Below are 21,616 nucleotides of genomic sequence, written 5' to 3'. Positions count from 1 at the left end.
CCCAATCCATTGACTCAAATGTTAAAGTGAAAGTGACTTCATTTCTACATTAAGTATAGCATTACCTGAGCCCTTTTCTTTGGACATCTCTCGCCTCCCATTTCACTTGGGGGGAAAAGAAAAGCATTGAGACCAATTCAATTCTTAAATTAAAAGCTGTGCTCTCGTCTGAGTTCCTGGAAACCCCAAGTAACTAAGATTTTTCTTCCACAATGAAATATATTTTTAATTTCTCTAAGGCGAGGTGGTGAGTTATTCCTCTCCTGTTTTTACAACACAACATTTTAAAATATGCAAAGCTTTGGATGGAGATCTAGTGTTGGACAGCAGGCCCTAAATGTTCCCTCAGCCCTCAGTGTGGAGGAGTAGAGAGAGGGAAGGCAAAGAGATTTACTGTTGATGGAACAGTGTGTGCCAGAAATGATGTGAAGCTTTTCTTACATCATCACTTCATTCATTCACTTACGGAAAACATATTTTTTAAGAGCCTCCTCTGCAATGTGAGAGAAGGGAGGGGGGGGATTGCAGGGAATGAAAGGGCAGGCTCTGGAGTTTGATCCCCTGGCTTCCAGTCCTGACTCTTGCTGTTCACCAGCTTAGGGTCACTGCATTAGTCAGGGTTATCCAGAGTGACAGAACTAATAAGGTAGATGTACAGATAAAAGAGATTTTATGAAGGATTATTGACTCACATGATCACAAGGTCCCACAATAGGCCGTCTGCTAGCCGAGGAGCAAGGAAGCCAGTCCAAGTCCCAAAGCTGAAGACCTCAAGGACAGGAAGCATCTAGCATGGTGGAAAGATGTAGGCTGGCAGGCTAAGCCAGTCTAGTCTTTTCACGTTCTGTGTGCTTTTACTCTAGCCACAGTGGCAGCTGATTAGATGGTGCCCACCCAGACTGAGGGTGGGTCTGCCTTTCCCAGCCCACTGACTCAAATGTTAATCTCCTTTGGCAACACCCTCAGAGACACACCCAGGAACAATACTTTGCGTCCCTCATTCCAATCAAGTTGACATTATTAACCATCACAGTCACCTTGGCAAGTAGTTCAATCCTCAAAGTCTCAGTTTCCTCTTTTGTAAGTAACAATAATAGTCCTTCATACATATTGCAAAAATTAAATAAAATGATCAATTTAAAGTGCTTAGCACACTGTCTGACACTTAACAAATTGTTGCTACGTTACTATTCTTGTTCTTACTATTACTATTATTACTTAATGGGGCTAAGAAACTTGCAAATCCAGATTAAGGCCCAATTCTGCTACTTACTAGATGAGTGGGAGATACTGAGAAACTCACTTTTCTGTCTGAATATCAATTTCTTTATCTATAAACAAGGAGGTGAAAACAATTTTATTTACTATAATTTTTTTCTAAGACCACTGTATTCATTGAGCTTTATTAGCTCTTTGACATGTCAGGTAAGTTCACAAGGGCATAATCAAATACTAAAAGATGCTTCTTAACCTGTCACCTATAAGACAAATACATGTGTTTGTTTGGCTCTTTAGGGAGGGGGAGAGGAAGAAAAGGCTATGAGAATGGAGAAGTAGAGCTGATAGGAGGGCCAACAAATAAGAGATTTCCATGGGACCTTCAGATTTTTGGTGAATGTATTAAAGTCATAAAACACAACATGTTTTCTTATGAAGGGTGGCAAAGGGAAAAAGTGTGCATCTGGAAGGACACACAAGAAAACAGGCATAGAAATTTTTCTTAGTCCCCCTGATGACCATGTCTTGGGCTGATGGAACCACCTTGGAGACTGGGTGCCTGTATGACACGTGTAATTAAACTTGCATGTATGACTATGCATGCATGAAAGTACATCTGTGTAAACAGATGTGCACAAATGCCTACATGTATAGACGATGTCCACCAAGCCTATTCCTGCTTAGAATTGAGTTAATTTATCCATGAGCATGTATTCATGCATACTGCACACATGTGTACACATTGCTCACATATATATGGTTGCAACATGGATATATGTGTGTGTGAATGTGAGATGGCCCATGCATGTGAGTGTGTGTGTTGCATGGATGTCTTTTTATACAGGAAGGCTCATCTTTTCTGTTTATGTGTGTATTTATTATTTTCCTGCCTGCATTTTTGGAGAGGCTCCCTTGACCTACAGGAAGACTGAGAATAAAATCACAGGGGCTCTGAAGGAAAGGGAGAGTTATGTCCCAGAGGTCTAAAATCCATACACCTCAACCTCTATCTGGGAACAAAATATCCTATTGACTCAAAAGATAACAGGATCAGCTCCCACTCTTCCTCATTTCCTCTGAGAGCTCCATTTTCTTCACCTCTGAGACAAGGTGCTGCAGAGAGTGAGGCCAAGTCTCCTGGAGAACAGAAATACTCAGGAAAGGCCTATGTGGGGTGAAGAGGCAATTTGCAGGAATGCCCAAGGGGGAAAGCAACTCTAAACAGAACATTCTCTTAATAAACAAGAAGTTAAGCCTTAATAATGCAGCAAGAAGCCCATTAACCCCTCTTGATCTAAGGTTTGCTCCTGCCAGTTCTCAGTCCAGAGGGAACTGGGCTTGATTCACCTTCTTTTTCACGGGTGCCTAAGAGAGCCTGAGCTGATACTTGGAACATTTATTTCTTCTGCTTCATGGCTCAAATTCTTAGCATATTCACTTATTTAACTTTTACCTTTCCACCCAGCTGCCTGTTCATCTATATACCCATCCATTCAACTATCTATCCATTTATCCATCAACTGATAACTGAACATCTGTTCTTCATCAGACCCTAGGATAAGCTTTGGAACATTCAAAAGATGAATTGGATGGAGGCCTTGTTCCCCTGCCCCACTTCCCATGGCCCCAGAACTCAATAATTAGATGTAGCATCAGTTTTAAGTTAAATCTATTCAGGTTGCTGTGGGGGCCAAAGGATAGACAATCACATGTTACTACATAATAGTAAAGTTTCTGGGGAAACTGCAAACATGAGCACTTTACCATGAACTCAACTCAAGCCTTGGCCTGTGAAACCTGAGAGTTACTAATCTAGTTCAGGTAAGGAGTGAAGTACTGAGGGAAGGCATCTTAGGAGAAGTGATGTGTCTTAGGTGATACCTGAGGGATGTATATATGTTAGCCAGTAGTAAAACAGAAAAATAGAAGTCCTAACAATGAGGGATAATGGGACACATTTGTACAGGGTAGAGCAAACCCAGAGAGCAGCAAAAGATATAGCTAGAGAGCCCATATTATATCTGATAACTGAACGTCTATTCTTTATGAGACCCTAAGATAAGCATTGGAACAATAGAAAGATATATTGGATGGAGTCCTTGTTCCTCGGCCGCACTTCCCATGGCCCCTGGAATTCAAAGTATAATCTATTCAGGTTGCTGTACAGATTGGCCACCCCAGGACCCTGAATAGATTTGGCTTAAAACTGATGCTGTATCCTGCCGTATGGTCCAGGCCTTGTAGTCTGCATTATCTGCAGGATACAGCTGCCTACCCTTTCTCTGGTCTGTGTTGCATTCTGTGTATTCCTCTGCCTTGGCTGTTCACCTGGTATATTGAAATAATGTCCTATGACTCTCTATCTCTAGACTAGCATTCGCCAACAGATATATGATATGGCCTCAAGTGTGAGCCACATAGGCCTCTTTTAAATCTTCTGGCAACTACGTTGAAAAAGACAAAAAGGAGAAATCAATTGAGAAAAAAAAAGGATCAATCAATTGAACAAACACCTTTACACTGTTGGTGGGAGTGTAAATTTGTTCAACCATTGTGGAAGAAAGTGTGGTGATTCCTCAAAGATCTAGAACCAGAAATACCATTTATACCAGCAATCCCATTACTGGGATTGGGAATGGGAATCCCATTCCAAAAGGAATATAAATCCTATTACAAAGATCCATGCATGCATATGTTCATTGTAGCACTATTCACTATAACAAAGACATGGAATCAACTCAAATGCCTAGCAATCATAGACTGGATAAAGATAATATGGTACATATACACCATGGAATACTATACAGCCATAAAAAGGAATGAGATTATATCCTTTGCAGGGACATATATGGAGCTGGAAGCCATTATCCTCAGCAAACTAAGGCAGGAACAGAGAACCAAACACCACATGTTCTCACTTATTGCTGAACGATGGGAACACAGTGAGGGCAAAAACACACACTGGGACTATTGGGGGTTGGGATGAGGGAGGGAGAGCATTAGGAAAAATAGCTAACGGGTGCAGTAAACCACCATGGCACACGTTTGTTTATGTAACAAAACTGCACATTCTGCATATGTACCCTAAAACTGAAAAAAAAATTTGCACTAGTTTGTGATAATGTGGTTTTAGGTTTTCAACTATTTACCAAAGAAAGCATCTTAGAATGAATAAAAAGAGAAACATGCCCTTGTTCATGAAGTTGATAGAGAGTAGAGGTAGCTTCCTGTAACTTTCTTTCTGGAGTTCTGAATAAACAGTTTTTTATCCAAATTATAAGTCAACTAGTTTAACAGTGTTTTATTCTACGTGAGCATATCTAAGAAAAAATTCACAGAAGAAAATGTATATTTTTAAATTTACATCTACATTTATTTTAACATGTCTACCATTCATCCATTTGCATCCAACCAAATATCTGTTTATCCATCTATTCATTTATCTATTAAGAAAAGATCAGGGGAGGGGAAGGGTAAAGAGAAAAGGAAAGAAGGAAGAAATGAAATAAGGGGAGATGGGAGAGCAGAAGGAAAGGAGGAACTGAATGACAATGAGGAGCCAGAGGAGGAGGAAAAAAGAAGAAGAGTATCTATGCCACATTTGCCATCGTATAGAAGAGGCTGAACTTTCTTGGAAGAGGAGAAGAGGCTTTGGTTGTAAGATGATGCTGGTGAGAAGCATGAAGTCAATTATTAGGGGTTGGACTTTGTTGCTGGGGGATTTTTAATGATCCTTGTCCTAATGGAGCCTGGTGTTTACAGCCACGTCTGGACAGTTTATTTTCATCGTGCTCTTGATTTTTAGAGGCAGAAGGAAATGTGGGCCAAACTGGTTGGAGATTTAAGGCTGTTTTCAATATCCAGGTTGCCATGCCTGTCCTCCCACATGAAAGCTTGACAAACTTCTTACCTACTTTTCTTTCCCATCCAGGAGAGGAGGCTTTGACCATGTACATGGACAAAAGCCGCCTCGACAGGAAGTCAGGGAATGCCACTCAAAGCGTTGAAGCTCTGCACCAGCTCGCATCATCCTACTTTGTTGACCGCGATGGCACCATGAGGAGGCTTCATGAGATCCAGATATCAACTGGAGCAATCAAGGTACAGCTTGAGGGTGGATTTGGGTGGCAGGCTCTCAATACAACAGCACTGCAATACAGGCATTCTGAGAGTGGATGGGCAAATACAATTTCTAGGTTCATAACCATGTAGCTCATGGTGCCCTCTGCCAGCTGCTCTGACTGATATTCTCACATGCCCTGTAATATCAATGTGCATTGTCATTCCAGTAGCCATAGGGACTGATTTGCTAGAGTATCCTGGCTATAGTCATGGCAGAATTATCAACAGTTCTCTCATTCAGTCTTGTGTATGGAGATTATCAAATCTCCTTTCTAGAAGAAGAAACACAGACTATGAAGAGGTGAATGATTTTCCTGAGGTTTCAGAGCTAGCAACAATGACATTACTGACGCCTAGCTCAGCAATATTTGAAACATCTATGTTTTTTATTCTTTCCTTTCCACTCCCATTTTACAGATGGAAAAACTGAGGTTAAAAGTTTAAAGCCTTATTCTGAGGGTTACACAGTTAGAGAATAACTTAACAGGGACTAGAACTCTGCTCTTTAGACCAGGGGTCAGCAAAACTTTTCTGTAGAGGACCAAACAGTAATTATTTGGGGGTTGGTGGACTGCATGGCCTGTGTTGCTATTACTCATCTGTGCTGTTGTAGTGTAAAAGCAGCCATAGATGATATATAAACAAATGGGCATGGTTGTGTTCCAATATGAGGTTATCAAAACAGGTGCTCTGTTGTTTGCTGACCTATGCCTGTCTACACCAGTGCTGTCCAGTAGAACCTTCTAAGGTGATGGAAAGGCCCTGTATCTGTGTTAGCCGAGATAGTAGCCCCTAGTCACATGGGGTTATTGAACACACCTAAAATGTGGCTACTGAGGAGCTCATTGTTTAAGTTTATTCAGTTCTAGCTAATTAAAAATTAAATGGTCACATTGAGAAAAGCAGCCATGGACTTTCAATTGAGTGCCTTAGAGCACAGGAATTTTATAACAAGATTTCATTTTACACGCAGCAGATTCAGAGACAGCCTCCATAAAGAGAGTGTGGGAGGACGTTCTCCACATAAAGTGTTTGTTCTTCTGAGGGTTTTAGTGCAGATGTTTCCATCTCAAATGTTCTTTTACCAGATTATGCCTGCATTTTACATCTCAGTCTTTAATTTCTTTGAAATAAAATGCGGACCTAGCTTTATATTAAGCCTTTCCAAGATATCTGTAGGGAAAAAGGGTGAGGATAAGGCCAAGGGGTCTTACCCTGTCAAGGCTGGCAGATGAGTCAGAAATTGACTAAGGAGAGAGAAAAATGTGGAAGAGGAGAGGTACTGAGGAGGGAGGCAGTAAGGAGAGAAATAAATCAGACTGACAAACAAAGGGCCGGTTTATCTGAGAAGAATTGCCTATATTTGGGGGATTATGTTGTTAGGGAACTTGGTGCAGAGAGATGAATCTTTATGAAGCCATTGGAGTCAGAGTGCCTCAAAGGCCTGGTTTTCATTATCACCAAATGTTTCTCTCCACCCTGGATGGGATGTGAAATTGAGATATTGAAGCTCTGTCAGAAAATAATCCTCTTTTGTGTATCCTGGAAGTGCAGTCTGCCTATGTAGGAGGAATTTCTCAGAGAAATTGCACAGAGGCCACTCAAGAAACCATTTCTTAGAGTAGGCACTGTCTTCTGCACTTAATTTGGCCCTTGGATTTTTCATGCCATTTATTACCACTACCTCAAGACCAAGCTGTCTAAAACTTGTCTCACTGGTGGGTTTGATTAAGACCAGCCACTAACCCGGGTGGAGAAGTTTTGCTCATTCACCCTTCTTCCCACCATAGGTATCTTTAGGAAAATAAATAGGTAAGTTTAACTCTCACTTAATAATAAATACGTTATTATTTTGTATATAAAAATAAGTTATTTAGAAAACACAACCAAACCTAATTATTTGCCATTTACTAAATATTACTGCACCCTACCCACTAAATACTTCAAAAATATAATCTCTTAAACTTATTTTGCTATTAAGAGCATTACTGACATTTTATAGATGGGGAAGGTGAGGCTTAGAAAGAGAAAGTTACTGATCCAAGGTTTCACAGCTAGAAAAGGGCAGAGAAGGTGCTTGTGACTGCCTCCCCAGTCATTATTCCCTACAGTGGATGCTGTGTTTTTTTAGTTGGATGAAAACTTCAAAATAACCCTAAAGAATGGGAAGCAAAGGCTAAATAAATGAAGAGGCTTCTTTTCATACTAAGCCATTCTTGTTTCAAGGTTATCTTTTCGAAGAGCTACTCCTCTCTTATCCACTACCTTAAGTCTTTCTAAGACAATATTCTGGAAATGCACAGCCACAGGATTGGGTCAGTTTCTCCAGTGGCAGCACAATTATGTTTCTTGCTAAAACTTCTTTAGGAAAATAGGTATCATTTTCTTGTTCTTGCCTAATAATGGTGTATATGTACTCGTTACAATTTATAGAGCCATTTGATAATAAGTTACCCATTACAGAACACATGCCATGTGCCAGTCATTTAGACCCATCATACCTGGTCTCACAACCTTTCTGGAAGAGAGTTACTAGCTTTGGTTTGCAGATGCTCAGAGAAGTCAATTGGCTTCCCTAGGTCACAGGGTTCCAGTCACCATGTGAATTGAGAACCACTGGTAGAAACAGCCATGCAGTCTGTGTGCTTGACCACCCTGCTAGCCTGTCTACTCAGTCATAGCTGTGCTTGGTCCCAGACACAGGCACAGAGCTCAGGACTCAAACCATTGACTCGAACCAGGAGGCCTTCTCTGCTTGCTTTACTCTGCTTGGATATGACTCTTCGGGGTATGTCCTAGACAAGGACTCCTGTCTCACACCTGTCTCATTTGATATCTGCTGCAGGTCACAGAGACACGCACTGGGCCTCTGGGCTGTAACAGCTATGACAATCTGGACTCTGTGAGTTCTGTCCTTCTGCAAAGCACGGAGAGCAAACTGCACCTTCAAGGTAGGAAGCCAGTGGAAAAAGTGGGGTCAGTGTTGGAAGAGGCAGCATGGACGTGATATGGTGGGGAGGGGATCAGGAGGGATGGTGTGAAGGGAGAATAAAGAAGATGGAGCATAGAAAATCTAATAAAAACTGCAAATATGGAAATTAGACCACTATGATATGGTATATACATATACATTTAGAATTTTAACATATGCAGGGCATTAAATTTATGATTATTAATTAGTTTTCAGATAGAAAGTAAGGAAATGTAAGCTGTATGTATCTGATCATTTTCATGAAAATGTCTAAATGGTTTTATTTATAGATGCCTCAGACCTAATATATTATTAAAGTTTCATATCACATTGTCTGAATTTTCTGCATTATTGTTTTTGATTTTCAATGGGTATTATTTTAATCCTCACAAAATAGGACATTTATGGAAATTTTTGATTCTCTGTAATTTTTTTTCTTTTGTTTGCTAATCATTCATAGTCTTAAATATATACATACACTCACATGCTTTTGCAGAGATTACAAATAATCATTTTCAATGCTTGCTGGGCTCTAGAGAGAAAGATACTTTCAGACGTGACTAGTGAAAATGCAACCAGTATAGGGATTAATCTGTTGATGTTTATAAATATCTGTATTTCTTTGGTGTCTGTATATGTCAAGTTTTTGTTAGGTTATTCATATATATTTATTATTTTAAAGAAAATATATTCTTTAAAATAGTAATTGTGTCTTTATTAATTCACATTATAAAGAGGAGAGGAGATTGCAGTGAAGAGTTGGAGAAGGCTTTAAGTACACAGAGCACTGTTTTTAAAAACCATTATGTATTATATCAAAAAATTTAGGATTTTAATTTTTACATGAGAAGACTAAGTGAATTATATTATGTTAATACAACATAATATTAAGCTGGTACTGATGTTTATAAAGAATTTCCAATAATATGTGAAAATAATTTGATATATTGTTATTTATTAAATGAAAGGTTTCTGATTGAATGGATGGCATGATCTTAATAATTTAAAGAGACAAATAAAAATAATGTAGCAAGGAAATAAGCCCAGGTATTAGAAGAGCTTACCTCTGGATCGCTAGGTTATAGATGGTGTATTTTAGGCATCTAGTTTCTTTTCTAACTTCTCTACAATGATCATATATTAACTTTATAGTCAGAAAAAAAATGGCATGCTTTAACTTTGAACAGACTAAAAATGTGACCTTCTATAAAGGTGCATGATAAAGGTGATTCTGAATGTCAGTGGGAGAAAGTTGGGTTGAGATTGGCAGGTAAAGCTGTGAAGAGCTAATATGATTTTTGTATTTGGGTTCCTTGGCAACTCTTTGATTCATGCTCCTGTTACATAAGATGGTTAGAAAACATCATCTGTTTTCTTTTTCTTTCTTATTTATTTATTTTGAAATGGAGTCTCACTGTATCACCCAGGCTGGAGTGCAGTAGCGCAATCTTGGCTCACTGTAACTTCCACCACCCAGGTTCAAGTGATTCTCCTGCCTCAGCTTCCTGAGTAGCTAGGATTACAGGAGCACACCAACAGGCCTGGCTAATTTTTGTACTTTTAGTAGAGACAGGATTTCATCTTGTTGGCCAGACTGGTTTCGAACTCCTGTTCTCAGTAATCAGTCTGCCTCAGCACTCATCCCAAAGTGCTGGGATTACAGGCATGAACCACCGTACCTGGCTACATCTTCTGTTTTCTAACCTGCATGGGGGGCTTGGTAGAGTCACTTGATACCAGTAAATAAAAATCCCTCAGGAAAATTCAGGCCAAGAAAGTGATTTACTATTAAATAACAAAACACAACACACTAGAATCTTAAATACATGGAGCATAACCCTACCATCTTTAGTAGAAAAAAGAGTAGACAGAAAGATTTGCTAATGCCTGTTAAGAAAGTAGACAAGACAGACAGATTTTCCTTGTGTGTGCCAGGATTTTCAATGTGTTAGTTCATGGGATACCTATAGAGACCTTGTGAAGTGTGAGCCAGGATTTGAATCCAGACAATGGAGCTCCAGTCTGTGTTTAATCACCCTGCTGTGCATACTGAGGGTGGAAAGATCTGTGAGTTATAAATGGAACAAAAATAGAAGGGGTTAATGAGATATTCCTACCAAGGAAATTATTGAGATCTTAGGGACATTTAGAGGTTGATTTACCTGAAGCCAATGCAGCTTAAGGTTCAAGGATTTCACACCTTCCAAGTGTCCACCTTTTCTCCTTCTAAATACATACTTGGTTTATATCTAATTTTGAATTCATATTTTTTTTAAAACAACAACTATTGTATAAGACTTATGTTCTCCAAAATCTAGATCTTCCATGAGAACATTATAAGTATGCTATGAATAGAAAGGGTGGTGGAAGGCCTACTGCCCTGCCCTAGATGGGTAAGAGTACACCTGGAGGATTGGATCTGTGTTTGAGCATCATGCATGCCCCAGGAGGGACGTTGAGAAACTGCAGTTTTTCTTGAGAAAGTGTTTTACTATGATAAATAGTAATAGAAGGTTAAATTGAAACAAAATGACTTGCTGCAGATACCTAAAAGGCTATCTTGCAGAAAAGAGAATCAGCCCCAGTAATATTAATAAAATGGACCAATCCCAATCTAGTAGGAAGGGGGAAATTACAAGGATCCCAGTTTTTAACTCAGCGTAAGATGGATCTTTCTAGTACACATTTATGACCAAACCGGGAATGATCTGCTAAAGGATGCAGTGACTCTCTATTACCAGGTGACTATAAGTAGGTTATATTTTGGTACAAATGTTATAATAGAGATTATTTAAGTGTCAGTTTGGGTGATTGAAGTAGGTAGTTTTAAGTTCTTCTCAACACTGATTCTAGGATATTATGAAAATGATGAATTACATAACCTTTATTGAGACTAACTACATGCCAAAACCAATACACTAGACCCCAGGCATATCATCATAAATCAGTTCAATTCAACAAATGTATTTTTAAAGAAGTCATGTTGGTAATGAGATAGACAAAAAAATAAAGTGGTGAACAAGGCAGACATTGTTTCTGCCCCAAGGAAACATAAATTCTATTAGAGAAGATGAACTTCAAACAAATAATAGTAGGTGTCATAAATTTTAATGGAGAAAAAGAATAAGGTTTATATGGCATTAGACAGTATGGGGACTTAACATATCAGGGAGTCAGGAAAGTTTTCTGCCAAAAAGATATATAGGATAAGACCTAAAGGATAAATAGGAGGACAAAGGCATGGATCGAGAGGCATACAGAGGATCTTTATGAAGGGATATTCAAAGAAATAAGAAACTCTTGTGAGATTAAACCAGGACATCAATGGTGAGAAAGACAAGATAATCCTTCAAGTCCTAGAAGGCTCCTGCAGCACATTACTGAGTTGAAAGTTAATTTGAGAGCAGTAGATACAATGCAATTGTTTTTAAATAGAAGTAGCATGAAGAGATTGATTTAGAAGACCATTCTGACTCTTATGTGGGCAGTTAATTAGGGGCAGTGGATTAGAGGTTGGTGACAGTTAGGAGCAATTCCAGAGTTACTTAGGAGGCATTATTATTATTATTATTTTTAGACAGAGTCTTGCTCTGTTGCCCAGACTGGAGTGCAGAGGCATGACCTCAGTTCACTGCCTCCCGTGTTCAAGCAATTCTTCTGCCTCAGCCTCCTGAGTAGCTGGGATTAAAGGCATGAGCCACCACACCCAGCTATTTTTTTTTTTTTTTTGTATTTTTGGTGGAGATGGGGTTTTACCATGTTGGTCAGGCTGGTCTTGAACTCCTGACTTCGTGATCCACCCACCTAGGCCTCCCAAAGTGTTGAGATTATAGGCATGAGCCACCATGCCCAGCCTCTTAGGAGGTATTATGATGAGGATTTAGTGAAAAGACTAAAGAATTTAGATGATTGAGTGACTGGAGTATGGGGATGAGATAGAAAGGATAGATGGGCAAGTATCTATGTTTCAAGATAAGACATAACCTAATAGCAATAATAAAATAAGGCATAGAATTATGGGGATTCAGAAAAGGGAGTGATTCATTCTGTCTGTTCAGGTAGAGTAGTCATAGGAAAAAAAGTTCTGGGGAAGTATCATATTCTCCTAGTGGAAGACAAAACAAAAGGGCTTCTAAAATATAAGACAGATTATGTCATGATTTTGGAGTAAGCTCATATTTATTTAGCAGGATGCAAAGATACACTACATATAAGGCAAAAAAAGGCTGATACATTGGATACATTAAAATTAAAATTTGTGTTTATCGAAATAGTATTAATACTATAAGAATACAAGCCATAGAGTGGAAGAAAATATTTGTAATACATGTGCCTGAAAAAGAACACTTATAGAATATATATATTTTTAAACTCCTGAAGTTAATAAGAAAAAAGCAAATGGTCTGGTAAGAAAAGAAAATGAACGACATGAACAAGCACTTCACAAATAAGGATGTCAAAATGCCAACACTTAGATGTTCAACTCTCCTAGTCAAAAAAAAAAAAAACCTGTGTAAATTAAGGTCACAATTTACTATCATAATACAGCAATGAGCATGACTCGGGTGAAAAAAGACTAACAATGTCAAGGGGGGACAATGTGAAGCAATGGCATCTTAGGCACATAGCTTCTAGGAACACAAATTGGTACAACCATTTCAGAAAACTCTTGGCAGTATCTAGAAAAGACTGTACATGTTCTTGTCCTATGACCCATCAATTCCAACTTCTATGAAAACATGCTTACCAGAAGACATAAATGTTCACGGCAGCTCTATTTCAAATAACTCCAATCGGAAACAACTTAAATGTCCATCAACAAGACAATGGATAAATAAATTGTCATACACTCATACAACGAGCTATCATACAGAAATAAGAAAGAATAAACCACTGTTTCATGCAACAAACACAGCATTGAGTGAAATAAGTCAGACATAAACAAGGGCAGCCTGTGGGATTCTATATCTAGATGAGTGAAAAAAAAGTAAAAACAAATGTATGGTTTTAGAAGTCCAGAGAGTGTTAACCTTTAGGGAGAGGAATGAGGCAGTGGCTGAAGGGGTGAGAGCTATTTCTGGGGATATTGGTAATGTTCTGTTATTTTTTTTTCTTTTTTTGGTTTGTTTTAATCTGGGTGGCAGCACATGGCTGTGTTTGCTTTGTGAAAATTCAAAAAGCTGTACATGCTTTATTTTTATGTGTGCATTTCTGTATATGCAATACGTATCTATTAAAGCTTTATTTAATAACATGTCCTATGTTGACATCCTCTGCAAAGTGAGAACGTGAATAAAGCAGAGAGGCATGGGAAAATGGGATGTGGTTCAGCCAAGCTGGAGGACAGGCTGCATAAACTGAGGTTGGAGAAGCCAGAAATGACAGTAGATACTATTTTTTCAGTGCATCCCTAAATGCCGAGATTGTGCTAATTTATTTTTGTTAGATTTATTTTGGCTTATTTATTTATATGTTTATTTTAACTTTTAAATTGTTTAATTGTTTTTATTATATTTTTAATCCTCAACATGATTCCCATGAGGAAGGAATAAATAACATTCCCATTTTGCAGGTGAAGAAACCAGGGCCAAGAGAGGTTATTTAATAAGTGGTTGAGCTGGAATTTTAACTCAGCCTAACTTCAGTCTTCTTCAAATGAGTTTGTTCTATATTTCTCTATTCCTCTTCTCATTCCTTTGAATGAGGCTGGGAGGGCAGATTCTGCAGGAGGTTATTTTGGTGGATTAAGAACAATATCAATGGCACTCTAATGACTTTCACCTTGTGATGTTTTATGAAATGTTTATTAAAACAAGGCAAAGGTAAAACAAAATAGAAAAAGAGAAGAGGATTGTTGGAGATTAGAAATGAGAAAGAAAGCATCATGAGAATGATCAGAGGCTATTAGTAGTCATAGCAGCAACAGCTCAAATAGTAGTAATAACACTAATGGCATAATGATAACTTATTTTCATACTTCTCTTTCCAAGAAGCCCATTGAATGTTTTACCGACATTGTCATGTAATTTAATCTAGTATCCATATGGCGAGGTATACAGGGAGCAAAGCTGTGCCTCAGTAGCTCACTGATGTGGAAAGGGATGCAGAGAGAATATTTTCCTGAAATCTATGGATGATACAGAAATGTATTCTTTCATACATTTACTCATTTATTTGTTTAGCAATATTTACTGAGCACCAACTCTATGGTCAGTATGTTTTTAAAGCCAGATATACAGCAGTGAATCAGATAACTGAATCATTTTGGAGCTTATAATTGATGTGTGCATATGGCAAAAGCAGATAATAAATAAAATTTCTTTATAATCAGAGAAATAATGAAGAAGCAGGTTATGCAGAAACTTGTAAACCATGGCAAAGACTTTAGATTGGATTTTACTCTGGATGCAATGAGAAGCAAGTGAAAATTTGGGCAGAGAAGTAACTTGACCTAACATATTTTAAATAGATCACTATGGTGATTGAGTAAGAAGGACTATAGAGGGCAAGAACAATTATAGGATATCAGTTGTTAGGAGGCTGTCATGTTTATCCAGGTGAGAGAACATCATGGCTTAGATCATGATAGTTGCAATGAAGGTGGTGAGAGGTGCCTGAATTTATGGATGTATTTTTAAGGTTGTCCTGCCATGATTTGGTAATGAACTCAAAAATGTTTGTGTGAGAGAGAAGTCAAGGATGACCCTAAGGTTTTGCCTGAGCAACTGCAATGATACAATTGTCACATTGCTATGATGATACTGGTAAGGACCAGCTTTGATGGGACATGTGGAATTGGGTTTGAACCTAGTTCAGTTTGAACCTAAGTTTGACCAAATCTGTTTGATATCCAAATGTAGATGTTGAGTGGAAGACATTTGAAAGGTAAGAAGAGAAAACTGAAAATATAAATTAGGATAGAAAAACTTCAATCATCTGAGATTGAACAAGATTACTTTGGGAGAGAGTGTAGATGAGAAAAAAATTCAGTTATTGAGTCATGGAGAAATTAATATTAAAAGGTCCTGATGATAGAATGATGATGAAGAACAGGAAAAGGAAGCTGGAGAGTGTCCAGAGAAGTAGGAAGAGAGAAAAGAGAGTCTAGTATCTTGGATGTTAGATAAAGAATGTTTTTCAAAACAGAGATAGCAGTAACTACATCAAATACTGTGGATAGTATAATTAAAGTGAGGACTGAAAACTGAATATGATATTTAGCAACACGTGGGTCACTGATGACAAAGGATGTTTTCATTGGAATTCTAGGGGTGAAATTCTGGGTAGAATGTAGAATACATTGAAGAGCAAACACTACAGAGTAGTATTACAGTAAATGGCACAACAGCTTAAGGTGACCAGGAGTAAAGTGACTTTTTAATTTTCTTTTTTAACATAGCAACAACAAAACTTTTGTCCAACCTTGAGAATTTTTCTGTAGAGAGGCAAAAATTGATACTACAAGCAAGGGTGGGGTGGTTTTACAATCAAAGTGGGCAGGTAAGAGTAAATAGGGTCTTGTGTATAATGGAAATTATTTGCCTTAGATGGATGCATGTATCCTTGGCAGAGAAGGAAAGGAGACTATCTGAGACCAGAGAGGCTAGTACAATTTATAGATGTGGTAATAGGGACATTTTCTTTATCTTTATTTCTTGATTACCTAATATAGATTTTAAATTGTATCATTTTTTGGATTTTCATACCTCTGAAATTAGAATGCTTTTTGTAATTGATGATGTGTTGTAGTTTAATTGGCAAGGTATCATTTTCTTAGTATATACAAAACAGTGTTATGTTTTACAGTAAATATCATCTTAGATTGTTAGACTCAATGTCGTAAGGTATTTTTCCCGAAATATTGAGTGAAGTTATTAGCTTATTCCCAATTTCCAAAAGGTAAAGATGAATGCAAGGAGGATGAAGATCACTGGGAGATGGGAGGCGAGGTCAGGGAAGGGAGACGGGATCAAAGACCATTAACCTGAGGAATCATCTACCCTCTGTCTGAACCTCCAGCAGGGCCACTGAGACTTGTATGCTGAGAGCCTTCTTCAGATCTTCACATTCAAATGGTCTGATTTCGTCTTAAATCATCCTGTGCCTTCTCTTCATTCACCTCTTTTTTCCTTCTTCTCCCAACCTTCTTCCTCCTCTTTGACCTTTTTTTTTCTTGTGTCTTTGCTTGAAACCTCAGCTCTTTCTAGACTAGGCTGTATTTCCCATCTCTCATGCACCCAGACTCTCCTCATGCCTAAAATGGCATCCTCACTCTCTTCTACTGAGTGAGGCCCATCTCTCAATGCCAAGCACAAATGTCCCCTCATCAGAATCATTTCTTCTCCACTCTCTGCATTGGTTCAGCTCCTCTTCTCATCATTTCTACCTTCCCCAAATCTGTACAATGACAGCCAAAGCAGCCTTCTTGTTCAGATCTCACTCCTGCTGATCTGTTGCCTCACAGCAGCTGGTGTGGTCTTCTTAAAACCAAATCAGATTCTTGCTTCCCTGCTCATAGCCCTTCACAACCTCCATGAAGATTTTAGTATACAGTTTAGATTTCTTAACATCAGGCTGTTCAAATGCCTTGCCGGTCTTCTTGGCTTTGCCTTATGCTATCACCCAGCATATACCACATCCATGCTCCAGGCCAATGCATTTCTTATATTTCACTGCAGGCATCTTTTTAAACCCCTCCTCAGGCTTTTAGATGGTCTGCACACTTCTTCTCTAGGAGTTGCCACACAATAGTATCACCGTTCTGTTATTAATCTGAATCTCCAATTGGCCTAGATTCTTGTTTGGTAAGAACCACCTCTCTCTCCGTCACAATACATAGAAACTGATACATAGACACTGCTCAAAAGATATTTGCTGTACAACTGTATGAATGAATGTGTGAATGAATCACCCAGCCCATAGTGACTTCTGTTGTTTTCTTTGAACCCTTATACTTCTTATCCCACATGATACTGACTTTAGTTCAACCTAATGACCCGAGGGCCTATTTCCATGCCATTCTCTGTGCTGTGTTTCACAGCATTCTTCAAAAAGGTATGTGCTTTTGCTATTGCTTTAGATGTTACATCTTCCAGGCAGGGGTCATACCATTGAATCTTCCAAATGCCACCTCTTCTGAGAAGCCTCCTGGCTTCTTTTGCTTCTCTGACCTACATTATGACCACTGTTATTCTCTTTCTTATATAAGGAGATACAATGTAGAATAGTGATTTCAAGAAAAGGCCCTGGAGTCAAAGAGACCTTAGTTCCAGTACTAGTTCTACCATTTGCTGACGGAGAGGTCTCAGGTAAGTGACAGCAGCCTCTGAGCCTCTATTACTCACTTACTTCCTCAGGTTGTTGTATTATGCATATAAGAATATACATTATTCCTGGCTTAGCTTAAGCATTCAAAAAATGTTAGGTATTATTTTTACCACCTCTATCACTGTGTTATTTGCAAAATATTGGCTTTATTTATATTTGCATCCTCCATGGCATATGTGCTTGGCCAATATCAAGTGCTCATTAAATACATGCTGAATGAATAAATGCAGTGTTCCTTACATAGTTAGGAACTCAGCAAATCCATCTACAAAAACCACAGCAAGTATTTATGGTGTGCCAAATATTAAGAAGAACCACAGTGTGAGTCACAGTGGAGGATCACAGTCTAGGGGATTAAACCAAATACATATACAAAAAACACGTACTTGGTAACTTTAAAGACAATCTCAGTTTGAATCAGTTTATTTATGAATCAATCAAGTAATTAATATTTTTTCTCAATGGATCTTTATTCAGTATATATTAATTCATCCCTTTGTATTAATCATCCTAAGTCACAGCCTATTAGGAGATGACACTTGCCTGAAATCACTCAATGGTTCCCCCATATTCATGGGGTCCCAAATTCCCTTTCTAGCTTCGGTCCTAATGCCCATTGGAAGAATGGAGGTGGAGTTTCCTGTAAGAAGCAATGATAATAACCAACATGCCCAATCATGCAGATCATCTTTCCTCCAACTCACCCTCTTCTTTCCCATTTGTCTTTGCTCAGCCGTATCTTCTGTCATGGATGCCTTGCTTTCCCATCTCAACCCACTGCCATTCTACTTAGTCTTTAGGAACCATTTAACTTGGTATTCTTCATGCTCCCATGCACATACATAGGACTGGATAAAAATTTCCCTCCTCTCACCCCTTTATAGCTCTTTGATTACCCCTCATTTACAGCATAATTTTTTTTTGCTCATTTGTTCATTTTACTCATTTTTACTCATTTACTCATTTTACTCTTTTTTTTACTCACCTTGCAACATACTCATTTATGTTTAGGTTTTTATCTTTTCTGTTAGATTAGAATATAGACCTCTTTAAAGGCAAATATTTTTCCTTGCTAACTTTGTATTTTTTAGTATTTAATGTAGTGCCATAGGCATAGGAATTATGTATATATATCTGTGTGTGTGTATACATGATTTACGTACATGTATTGCTGAATTGAATTTTTGAATATGATTTGTGCTAGAGTGACAGTGGAAGATAATAGAATGAAGATTATGAGGAAGAGGAAAGGAAGAGAAGAGAAAGAAGATTAAAAAGAGAGAAAAGAGGAGGGGAAATAAAGAAGCGGGTAGAGGGAGAGGAGAGGGCAGAGCAAGAGGAGCAGTCCGATGAAGAGTAGTGTCGATAATCCTATTTCTCAGTAGCCAGACATCACAGATGGAGTAAAGATAGGTATTTTCAATCAACTTTCAACAAGTAGTATAAAAAGAAAATGTAAGATCAATGTTTAAAAATAACATTTTGTAGAAGCATCTCCATTGTTAGGGCCATGTATGACAAAAACACAGAAAATAAAATAACATTTTGTTTAGATGCTATCCTTCTTAGACATTGAGCTTATAACCATTAGCTCATTTATCCATCCCATCAACTAAGAGTTAGGGGTCATGCTCCCCATTATACAGATGAAGAAATTGAGGCTTAAAAAGGATGAGGAGTCAGAGAGTGAATAGGTCTCCTTTTTCTAAAGCCCTCTCCTTTCCCACACACCCATTAACTTGTGTGGACTTATAACCTCAGGGTGATACACTAAGTAATTGTTGCCAGTACTTGGTCTCAGCAGCAGCTTTAGGGTGAATGGTCTTCGTTAAGAACTCATTTAGAGTCACAAGCAGTGGCTTATGCCTACAGCCTCTCTTGTCCAGTTAGCAGGGACCTGGAGGCGGCTCTGCCAATGAGGACCTTTCAGTGAAAGAGCAGTGCCTTCAGTGTCTTCATGACAAATGAGATTACAGATTTCTACCGAGCTAGCTGTATCCAAATACTGGTTTTACTTTACGAACATAGGAGTACCTTGTTCTATGCTTGTCAGAGGAGAAGAAGGATTCTTCACAAGAAGAAAGAAATTGAAGATGTCAATCAAAGACTCAATCAGAAATCGAAGAGAATGAGGAGGATGGGCAGAGAAGATTTGCTAGTTTTAAAGACCTTGGACTAGTTAATTAGGCCTCTGAACTTTTCCTTAGGTCTTTTCATCTGTAAAATGGGAATAAGAACACATCTACCTCAGAGCTATTGTTCTTCATGTATTTGAAAAACATATAGAAAGCATCTGACCTAAAAAACAAGAAGGCTCATAAAATAAGAATACTATTAATCAAGGCTATTATTTGTGAATGATTATTATGTGCCAGGTATAGAGCTCATTTCTTTATATCAATATTTCATGTAAACCTCATCACAGTCCCATTTTTCAGATTTGACAGTTGAAGCTCACAAAAGTTAAGTAACTTTCTTGTAGAGCAGGAATTTGAAGCCATATACACTCAATGCTGGTACTCTTAAACTCTACGTTATATTGCTTCCCAAGCTGGGGCATATTTATAATAGTCGTGGTTTTTACTAGAGACAGAATTTATGTATCCCTTTCCATGTGCTAGCACCATAACCTTTCTACGTTCTGCTGTTTACTTTAGACAGTCTGTGATTTTCCTAAAATTACTTGCCAACTTGTGTAGGTGTGACTGATTTCTATAATTATTCTTGTAGTCTCAAATGGATCTATAACCAGAAAAGACCAAAACCCCCTAGAATAGATGATACTAGGCCTTGCAGCTGTCCAGAAATATATGACTATGAAAAGAGCTGCTTCTGACCTACAGAAACATGGAATCTGGAGGAAACTTAAAGGCTCAGACTTGTGCAGGAAGGAGCAAAGAACTCTAAGCAAGTGCAAACTGATGGGTTATAGACAGATCCTGAGAGAAGGAGTATGAGGGGGTTACATTTTGGTATGTAGCCACGTGAGGCGATACCTTTCCAATGAACTTCTGGCCAAGTATGCTGCATGGAAATCATGACAGATAAATGGTCAATGTGGCAATTTGGTCTATTTAACCACCATGTCCCATTAGATTCCTTGTCAATGTCATTGATTGTACAGAAATGAGGCATCAGGATGGCCAAAACCTAAATAAGTCATCCATGATAATTAGTTTATTGACTCTATGGAGATATGGTGCCTGTTTATTTTTTAAGACGGTTGGGTCAATACTTAACTTTTTCCTAACAACCTTAGAATTAAGCTCTCCTTTTGCATGGCTAACAAAGCATTTTTAATGTGCCTCTATTATATTCCAGATACCTTCTGTCATCTGCCACTAAATTGTAACTAAGATCCCTGAGAGGAGAAACCATATGCTTTTTCATTTGTTCATTATTTGCTTCTCTTTCCTATAGTGTTTAGCTCAGAGTAGGTGCTCAATAAATGTTTACTGGCTTACAGTTATTTATACTGTCAACTCAATTTCTTTTGAATCTTATTTGTTTATTGTTGCAAAGTATACACAACATAAAATCTAACACTTTAATCATTTTAATATATACAGTTTAGTGACAGCATATTCACAATGTTGTGCAACTATTATTACTATTTCTACTTTTTTACAACCCCCAAAACAAATTCTATACTCCCTAGGCAGTTATTCTCTCTTCCCCTTCCCTTCACCCCCTGATAACTACTAATCTGCTTTCTGCCTCTATAGATTTGCCTATTCTGGGTGCAGTTTGCCCTTTATACTCTTGAGTTCTGTGGGCTCTGGATCTCTGCTTTGACCAACCACATAGAGAAAATTTCAAAAATTAATAATAATACAACAATAAAAAGTACAAAAAATAAGTATAGTGTAACCACAGTTACATAGCAGTTCACATAAGTATTCTAGGGATTATTTAAAGCATAAAAAAGGATATGTGGAGGGTATATGCAAACACTATGCCATTTTGTAAAAGGGACTT

General features: G+C 38.1%; 1 protein-coding gene across 2 annotated transcripts in view; it reads left to right on the top strand.

Moving 5' to 3' along the window:
* BRINP1 (BMP/retinoic acid inducible neural specific 1) overlaps positions 1–21,616 on the top strand; it is a 200,973-nt gene that overhangs the window by 121,761 nt on the left and 57,596 nt on the right. For both annotated transcript variants that reach the window (XM_002743254.7, XM_078375351.1), the window contains exons 4-5: positions 5,150–5,319; positions 8,186–8,291. In XM_002743254.7, the coding sequence (XP_002743300.1) occupies positions 5,150–5,319; positions 8,186–8,291 (276 nt within the window). The remainder of the gene's footprint in view (positions 1–5,149; positions 5,320–8,185; positions 8,292–21,616) is intronic.

Source organism: Callithrix jacchus, chromosome 1, assembly GCF_049354715.1.
Source record: "Callithrix jacchus isolate 240 chromosome 1, calJac240_pri, whole genome shotgun sequence".
NCBI lineage: Eukaryota > Metazoa > Chordata > Mammalia > Primates > Cebidae > Callithrix > Callithrix jacchus.
Note: the sequence above shows the minus strand (reverse complement) of the source record. Positions and strands in the feature narration are given on the sequence as shown.